Source organism: Buceros rhinoceros, unplaced genomic scaffold (genome assembly GCF_000710305.1).
Source record: "Buceros rhinoceros silvestris isolate BGI_N320 unplaced genomic scaffold, ASM71030v1 scaffold34857, whole genome shotgun sequence".
Taxonomy (NCBI): domain Eukaryota; kingdom Metazoa; phylum Chordata; class Aves; order Bucerotiformes; family Bucerotidae; genus Buceros; species Buceros rhinoceros.
In genome coordinates this window covers 1-9,073 of record NW_010421066.1, presented here as the reverse complement: position 1 = coordinate 9,073, position 9,073 = coordinate 1, and the positions used below count along the sequence as shown (strand labels likewise).

General features: G+C 46.3%; 1 protein-coding gene across 1 annotated transcript in view; it reads right to left on the bottom strand.

The window, feature by feature from the left end:
- The window catches only part of LOC104496417 (protein Wnt-5b), a gene marked incomplete at its 5' end in the record, with an annotated part of 8,904 nt that extends 5,305 nt beyond the window's left edge, over positions 1 to 3,599 (bottom strand). Inside the window, one exon of the mRNA XM_010139526.1 lies at positions 3,307 to 3,599. Coding sequence (XP_010137828.1) covers positions 3,307 to 3,599 — 293 coding nt within the window. The remainder of the gene's footprint in view (positions 1 to 3,306) is intronic.
- Positions 3,600 to 9,073: the final 5,474 nt, after the last annotated feature.

Here is a 9,073-nt window from a genome sequence, read left to right as displayed (position 1 = left end):
TCACAGTGCCTGTGCTTCCAGGTGCCAGCACGTTCATAGTGCCAGGGAAGTAAAGAGTGCACTCTCTGTGACTTGAGAGCTTTCAGCTATCTGAGTTCTGCTTTCACCTTGGTTGTGATAATTTCCATTTCCAGCCTTTTTCCTTTGCTCCCATGCTAATACATTTCTAAGAGCCAAGAGGAAAGGCTGCCCTGTACTGGCCAAATACCACCCTGACCAGACAACCGTGGAATGCATAGCAATGCCATCTCAGAACCACTCCAGGTCTCATCTCTATCCAGATCCTTTCATCTCCTTCCTCAATCCCAGCATCTCTATTCCTCGCTACCCCAAATCCTAATCCACTCAATCCACATCAAAGCCCCAGTCTCATTTACCCCAGAGCCCTCTGTTCTTCCAACCATTTGCTGCCACTTGGCTCCCACCTGAATCATTCAACCTGATCCCAAATTCCCCTCCATCAGCAGACCCTTGCACCATCCCACCCATCTCAGATCTGATGGCCCCAAACTTCAGCACTTGCTGCTCAGCTCCCCTCCCTCCACCACAGAGTGCCAGCACCATTGGCCACTGCCTACCCCCAGGGCACCCTCCCTGGCTCCCCCCAAAAAGCACAGTCCCAGGGGGACTGAAAAATCTACACCACAAGGACTTACTCTCCTCAGTAGAAGTATTGAGGACAGAAGATGGCACCTTCATTATGCAGTGGACATACATACGGTACTCCACCCCACAAGCAATGCCCTGCATTCCAACTCGAAGCCCGAGGTAAAGTACTCACTCTGAGGACCAAAACTACCCTGTCTTTAGACTCAGCCCCGTCCTCACTGACTAGCAGTCTCCTTTCTTCCAGTCTCCTCCAATTTGCAAAGTTTAAAAACCTTTTGCTGTTTATTTTACTACCCTTTGCAAGGACTGACTCAGTGTGATTTCTTACTGTTCTCACTTCATCTTTACACTTCTTGACCTTCATTATTTATTTGCTATCAGTTCTTTTTTTCCATTCTTAGTAGGCTCTCAGCCTATTCCTAACAGCTTCTCTGTGGTACTTATTCATTCGGTGAGGTCTGGATATTCTTCCTACAAGTTTTTTCCTCTTGCTTGGCATGCAGAATTGTAATGGCTTTAGCATCTTTGACTTGAAAAAGTTCCAGACCTCCTCCACATCACGTTCTTCGGCTGAGTTTACTCACCAGCACCCTTACTTTATCAGAGTTTGTTCTTTTTGAAATCCACAAGCTTAATTACAAGCTGGTTTATACTGCCATTTGATTTAATCTAAAATGCCCTTGTATTCATTTAATCCAAGGTTATTTTCTACAGCCATCTGTTTTACGGAATCTACAAAAACCAAGCTTCAAATAACATTGTCTTTTGCTGGCCCCTTTGGAAAGCTTTTGTCCAGGTCTTGTGTTAACAGGATACTCAGAAATTGCCTTGAGAGCTTGTCTATGGAGTCCAAAGAAGCACGGGCATTGTACTATTTCCAAGCACATTTTAAATAACTTTCTGCGCTGTAGTAAAGGCGAGACATAACTGTTTCAGCCCTGTCCTTAAATCAGGACAAAGCCTTCTTCCATCTAAAGCTGTACAACCCCCTCTGTACATCTGAAATCACAGCTCAGTGAGATTCTTGCCCATATAACAACAGGACAGGGTAGTATTTTACCCATGCTGTAGAGCAAGTATCTTCTGACTTCATCTTCTAATACGGATGTTACTACAGTTCTAAGCAAATGCCCTTCCAAGTCGAAAAAAAAAAAAGAAAAAACCCCAAGCCAAGCTTTCAAGGGCACAGTTTCCCACCTACTGCAAAACTACTCCAATTTGATTTTGCAAAAGAACCATAGAGCATTTGCAATACTTCAACCTGACTCATTGATTTCACAGTCAAAAAACCCAGAGCAAATCTTTGGTGGCAAAATTAAGCCAAAATTACATGCAGAAAAGACAGACATACATGGGAAAGGGAAAGATAATTCGGTAACAGCTAGAAGTGAGAAAGGGCAAAAAATTCATAAGGAAACTGAGGATATTAGTTAAGAACGTGAAAAAGAAAAACACTAAGTACACTTAATAGGATTTTTTAATATGCATTAGAAATAAAATTAACCTGAACAGAGGTCATTACTTGAGAAGAATGATAAAAATTTTAAACATCTTGTAGAAAAGGCACGAACATTCATGCAAGTATTGCTGTTCTACATTTAGAAAGAGGGAGGATTACAGGGTTGTACCACATGTGAATGATGCTGCACCTTCCAGGGTATTACTCACAGACAGAGGAACTGCATAAAAAGCAAACGTGCATACACTGAACACATACAAAAGGGGAAACTTCGCCTACATTGACAGCATCAGTGGGACCAATGCTGGAACCCAGCAAGTCATTTTTACAGGACACGGGAAAAATGGAAAGGGTACACTAAAGGGATGTGAAAATGATTTGATGGCTGGTAAGAACTTCTGACAGTGAGAGTCTAGTTGTGCACAATCCAGTTTGTCAAAAAAGAGTGGTGAATAAATTACAGTAGATAAATACTTCTGTGCAGAGGAAATTCTGATTACTAAGAGGCTTTTGGATCTAGCTGTAAAAGTCAGAAAAAGAACTGACTGGAAGCTGATGCCAGATAAGTTCAAACGATAATGACGTACATTGTTGAAACAGGGTGATTAATGATGGTAGCATATTACGAAGGGAAGTGACGGAGTCTCCAATCCTAGAGGTCGCCAGATCAGACCTACGTATCTTTCAGAAAATGTCTGTCACCTAGATGCAAATTGTTTATTTTGCCCAATACCAAGGTAACCGAGCAAAACATGAGTTTCAGAGATAGCCAGGTAGTTTGATGCAGTGTTTGCTTCTGGCCATTCAGATTTGGGGGAATATAAGATGTCAGTAGAAGAGAACTCCACATGCCAACAGATTCTTCTTTTCGCCACTAGCCTGTCACTTTGGCAGCTCTAGGAAGCCAGTTTCTGAGATTTAAACCTTGAAGGTGGGCCACGACGGCACCTAGTTTATTTGCAAAGGGCTTACGTGTTTGCACATCTGCCATGCCGTATTTCAGATCAAAAAACTCACTGGCTTTAGCTGGCAACAGAAGCTTGCCATTAAAACTGGAATATAATATTGACAATATTGTCTGAAATACTCACAAAAATGCAGAAAATGTGACCCTACCATTACTGGGGCATCACCGGACTCTCCCTCATCAAACCTCCAAGTAATTTGCCATCTAGCTATCTATCTCAAGTCTTCCGAATCTGCCTCGAGAAAGACGAAAGGGTCAGCATTTGCCTTACCCTGCGACCAGCCTCGTTGTTCTGCAAGTTCATCAGCATGCGAGCCTGCTCCTCTGAACCTCTCACATAGTTCTTCTCCCTCTCCTTGGCATCCACAAACTCCTTGGCAAAACGATATCCATACTCCACGTTATCCCCGCAGCCGCCCCACAGCCAGTCTCGGGGCAAGTCCTTGGGCCTGGCCGTCCGGCTGCAGCCACAGCTGGAGAGCTCTCCTTCCCGGCAAGCCCGGCTGATCGCGTTCACCACTCCGGCAGCACTGACAGCATAGGTGAAAGCAGTCTCTCGGCTCCCTGTGAGAGAGACGTCAGAAGCAAATTAACAAGAGACAGATCTCGTTTAACAAATGCAATGAGCAGCAAGGAGCAAGCAAATGGGCTCTGGACAGTAGGACACGGTGTGCTCAGAGAAGGTGCATGGAATTAATTGGGACAAAGGAATGGGGTCGTCAAGCACAAGGGCACCACCCCATTCTGGTAGAGCAGGAATTGTCCTAACACACGCTTGCATCCCATTTTTGTTTTCATTTCACAACAGCAGCTCCAGTCCAGAGCTGGCAGTTTCTGTGTAACCAGGATCAACCCCAAATCTGATGCTCTGACACACACCAGGGAAGGTGTGATTCCTGCAGTCATCTTGGAGGAATGCTCTTGGGAAAAAGTATGTTCTTCATAAATTTGTAGGTGCTGCTCCTCAAAGTTTATTTTACCTGATTGCCCATTTGAAAGCCCTTGCCTAAAACAAATAGCAACACCATAGGCAGGGACTGCTCAGCCTCTTTCCCCCTCAGTATCCTCTCATTTTAACATGGAGGAAACTCTCAAGCAGCAAGAGGGTTATTCACTTGCTGAAAATGCAGCTGCTGCCTTAGCCACTGAATTTGCCAATAATCACTGAGAACAACAAATGAGGTTGTGTCTATGCAAAAGGAGCATTCTGGTTAGGCCTGATATCACTCCAGAATGGTTTTGATTGAACTGGGACAAGCACTCTTTATGGGCTCCTCAGTTCATCAGCCTTGTTTAGGTTTACATAAAGTCAGCTGAGAACTGTTTTGAGACAAACTGAAGGAAGCCCATTTCTACAGTAAAGCATCAAGGCAGAGGCTCTCTCAACACCTACAGAACTGCTGTGCTGGAACAAGTAAAACTTTCCCATGTAGACAGTAACAAATGAAAAGACTTTCCATTAGCAGGTTTACTAAAGACTGCCCTGCTTGGAGTGTATGCTCTGTAACAGCTTAGAGTCTGAGCCAAGCAGCTGGGTCGGGTCTCCAGCTATGTATTCCTGGCAGTGATTCCACCCTAATTTGACCGGGGCACCAACACAGCCAGAACAATGCATGAGGCCAAGTGCCGCACCAGCGAGTGCTTTGGGTCTGAAGGGAGGGAGTAGAGGGGGATGAGGAGGAGAAGGAGGCAATCCACACCTGAACTCTCACCCCGGGGTGTAATAAATAGCTAAACCGACACCTTCAGAGTCATTGTGTGCATCACCTAACTCTCAGGTGATAAAGAGAACAACTGCCAAAACTTCACTGGAATAAGCAATCTGACTGTGAAGAGTGGCTTTCACCAAACCCCAGCAAGATGCTCTCAAGCACACCTGAATGACTTCAGAGAGCAGATCCTCCAAGAACACTTTGTCACCAACCCAGGAGGCTCTCAGTGCCAACTCCCTCAGCAGGACTGATGCTTTCCTTTTGGTAAGCTCTTGTTCCAATTTGCATGTGCTGACAATCTGTAATTAATAGCAGCTTATCACCAGCTTAGTGGTAATGACCCAAGACAAAGGCAAGGCTGTGAATGGCATCCACCTTGCAGAACAACCTGTGATTTTTTTGTCACCCTGAAATGAGAGTTGTACTCTAAGGGCTTCTGCTCTGGAGTGCAGCATAAGGCTGATAAAATGCTACAGGGCACTTAATACAGAAGAGAGGGTCTTACTGACAGGTCATAAGGAGAGGACTATGCTCCCTCCCCCAAACCTCCCTGATCCCAGAGGTGAAGAGGAGTGATTGCTAGTTGAGGTAATTCAGCTGAGACTGGCCCATGAGGGAGTTACAGTCCTTTTTCAGCAAGCAAAACCAAACTTTTACTCATCTAGTTTGTTTTACACGTTACGGGGTTTTATTTATATTTTAAGCCCATGGTCCAATGCCTAGTTTTGCCCCTACCAGTCTGTGCCCGTACGGTGAGAACCCTGCAGACACATCAATCATCCTGTTAAGTAGAGCACTCCCTGCACCTACAGAGATTAAAATACTACAAGGAAAGGACCTCCCGGTGTTACAGCTTGTGCAAGTGAGCCTGCATGGCTCCAAGTGCTTAGCACCCTTACAGCTCGAGTGAGATCCCTGAAAGCGCAGATTGGATTTACGCTTTTACTGGCCACGTTTTAACCGTCTCCACGCTTCAGATGGATCAGCACGACAACTGATGTGCAGCCCCTACATCTGCATGAGCTGTTAGGCTGCCGAGGGTGGTGGTGGGGAGAGGCTGAAGCAAGTCACAGCAGTTTCCCGCCCTTCCCCCTTGCTGCCCACAAAGCAGAACGAACCACGGTGCTCGCCAGACTTAAGTCTGGAAGGCTGCGGCTTGGTTTGGGAGGCGGGATCGGATGTGTGCGTGAAACCCTGTGCTAACACAAAGCAAATCTGTAGCTGGCAACTGAGGGCTTACACATCCTAGTTTCCTCTGCTCTCCTGCTACACCTGCCACCTTTGGAAAAGTGTTTGGGCTTTCGTTCATCATCTCAGAGTTCACTCCAGTTCCTCACCTCTGTGTCATCTCAACGGACAGTTTCTTTCCCAAATTTGTGCAAACGTGAACAGCGATTACAGAGCCGGTCACACAGTAATCCCCCTTCTGCCCTTTCCCACACCCCTCCCGGTCCAGGAGTCACCCCGGGCTGCGGTGCCCTGGGCAGGCTGAGGGCGATGCCCAGGGCTACGGTCCGCGGGAGGCTCTGGCCGCCGGCGTGGAGCTCCACAGAACTCTGCTGCCCTCCTGTGCCCGCCGGCCACCCGCAACCGGCCGCAGGACAGGGAGCCCGGGGCTGAGGCAGCTTTCGGGGGGCCACCGGCGAGGATGCCAGGGTGAGCTGTACCCAGGCAAGGTGTGGGCCCTCACGGTTTGCTTTTCTAGAGCTGCATGAGAAGGAGATGGGAGGAGAACCGACCCCGGCGGGGAAACTGACGCAAAGATGATAAAAATATGTTGCTTTAACTTTTCTGATGAAAAAGTTTTAGTTTCAACTTTTTTTTTTAAGCAGTTCTGTAAAGTTTGCCAATCTCAAAGAAAAACAAGGAAAAATATTTCTCTTTGTTCTCTTCTTTTATGACTCCTGGTTTTTTTCCTTTTTGCATTTGAAAAGGCAGAAGAGATAAGATCTTTGGCCCCAGAAATGACTGGGCTAACCTGGAAAACCCTGCCTTGCATTTAGGATTGCACTCAAAGAGATAAATTCTCTCCTCCCCTGAGAAAACTCTAACACCACTTTTTTGAGTGCTCTCTCCTCTTCCTCATAAATGCAGAAGTAAGGAATGTGTCTGTATATAATGTACAGAGATACATATATACACATGTGCAGTCTAAAATCTGTATTGACAGAACACAAAACAACTTCAGAAGAGTAATTTTTGCACATTGCCAGATGTCATTATTGAATAAACCACATTCAAAAGGTAAGAGCAATTCTCACAACAACACAAACAGTAGGAAAAACTAATGCTAAAAAGCAGCCCGCTTCAGTGCTATGGATGCCTCTACAAATCACTGGACTACCTCACCTCTATGAAACGCACAAAATGAAGGTGTAATGATTAAACACAGACCGACCAGGTCTCCCATTTGCGAGCAGAGCCAAGTTCTGTGATGGGGAAAGGAAACTAATCTTCCAGGTTTCCGAGCGAACACTTTCCCGAGGATCTCCCAAGCTTTGGACTTGGCCCGGGCAGGTTCCCCTCTCACAGTCTAGAGCAGCTCAAGAAATCATATGTGCCATGCCAGCATCAGTAGGTAGGCAGCTGAGAATTGTTGGCACACTATACACCTTCTGGGTCCTCTTTATCTCTTCCCTCGCCCCACAACACTCTGGCATGCCTCTGCACTCTTGCAGATATTCTGGTCTCCAGGCCCTTCTCGCGCCATTGGCACAGAGTACAGAAAAAGGGCTGTCATCCAGAATGGGGCTCAGAGGTTGAAAACAGGAGACAGGCACACAGTATGAACGCAGGGAAGAATGATTTTGTAGTTGACACAACCTGAGAGATTGAAAGGATTTCTTTTCTTCTCCAGTGCGGAAAATAGATTTGCTGAAATGATGAGCAATGCCTTACTACAAAGGAGGAAAAAATAAAAACAGAAGGTGGAACTAAGAGGAAAGAGAAAAGGCAGCATCCCCCTCCACAGCAGGTTATCACTGACAGCAACAGCAATGAATCATCATAGACCCTGTAAGACCCCAGGCCACCTCTGATGACATTTTTCTTACTTCTGTGCTGTCTTGTGCTGGAGTATAAACACTGACCATGCTCTAACTGTCCAGAGTATCTAAAGGAGCCAGGTTCAAACCTCCTTGTTAGGATAGGTTTTTAAACAGCGGGCAGCCACAGGCACAGACACTACCATCAGCAGATCCTGCTAGAGATACAACAGTATCACACACAAGCCAAAGAGCAGCAGGACCACTGGATGTAGACATCACAGGTCCACACCACCTCTTTGTCCACCAAACCCCAAATCCACTCCCTGTCTAAACTAACAGGATCAAATTCATTTCAGAGAATGAATTTGAATCCCTCTGCCACTGTCCATTTCAGACCCTTCTTCCCATACATCCTCTGATCCTTCCTGAAGGCTTTTCATCCTTCAGGTCTCATCTTTGCTTTCCCTTAGGTCACCCTCACTTCTCTTCTTCAGGTGTGGTTTCACCCACCTGAGGCTGCAGGAGGGTACTGAAGAGAAGGAGGAGGTTTGCTCCAGAAGGGGAGGTTCCTATTGCCTTTTGTTCTCATGGAGTCACTAGGATCTCTGGGGATCTGAAGTTTACCTTGTGATGAAATTTACCATGTGAAGGAGGGACACCAAAAGGGAGAGATGGAGGTGTATTTTCTGTCCTTTCCCTTTGGTGGCTGGAATTTCAGTTTTCATACCCCGAAGCACAAAGTTTAACAATTGCACACAGCCTCATCTGGCCACCACCCTTGCTATCAGAAAGCAAGAGATCAAGGACACACAGATGCCTTGGATGTGTGTCAGGAGCTAAAAGTATGTGTCAGGAAACAGCATGTCTCAGGGGAGTACCCCAGAGAAGTGGGGATGTTGGGATATAAGCTAGACAGAAAGTGAGGAATGAGAATGGTTCTGGTGGGCCGAATTAGGGATTCTGAAAGGTTGAGTAACACATGCAAAAAAGTCCCTAAAATTCTCCAGGATGACACACAAACATTTCAGGATCAAACAGAAGGAGTCACAGGACTTTGCTACCCTGATGCCCTAATGCCTCGACACCCCCGAGGTATTCAAGATACACCCCTCGTGCCCTGCTCCCTATGCAGTTTTATTGAGAATGAAGCCAAAAAACGTGCAAGCAATGCTGAGGGCAGGTCGGGGTGCGGGAGCTGGATGTCTTTTTCCATCCCTTGCTAAATGTTTTCCCTAACCTTACAACCGAGAAACAGTAGTGCTGGGTCTGGATTCTTCAGTGTAAATGATCAGCTTTGTGGGTGGGAAACAAAACCAAGGCGGGGGGGTGGGGAGGTAGG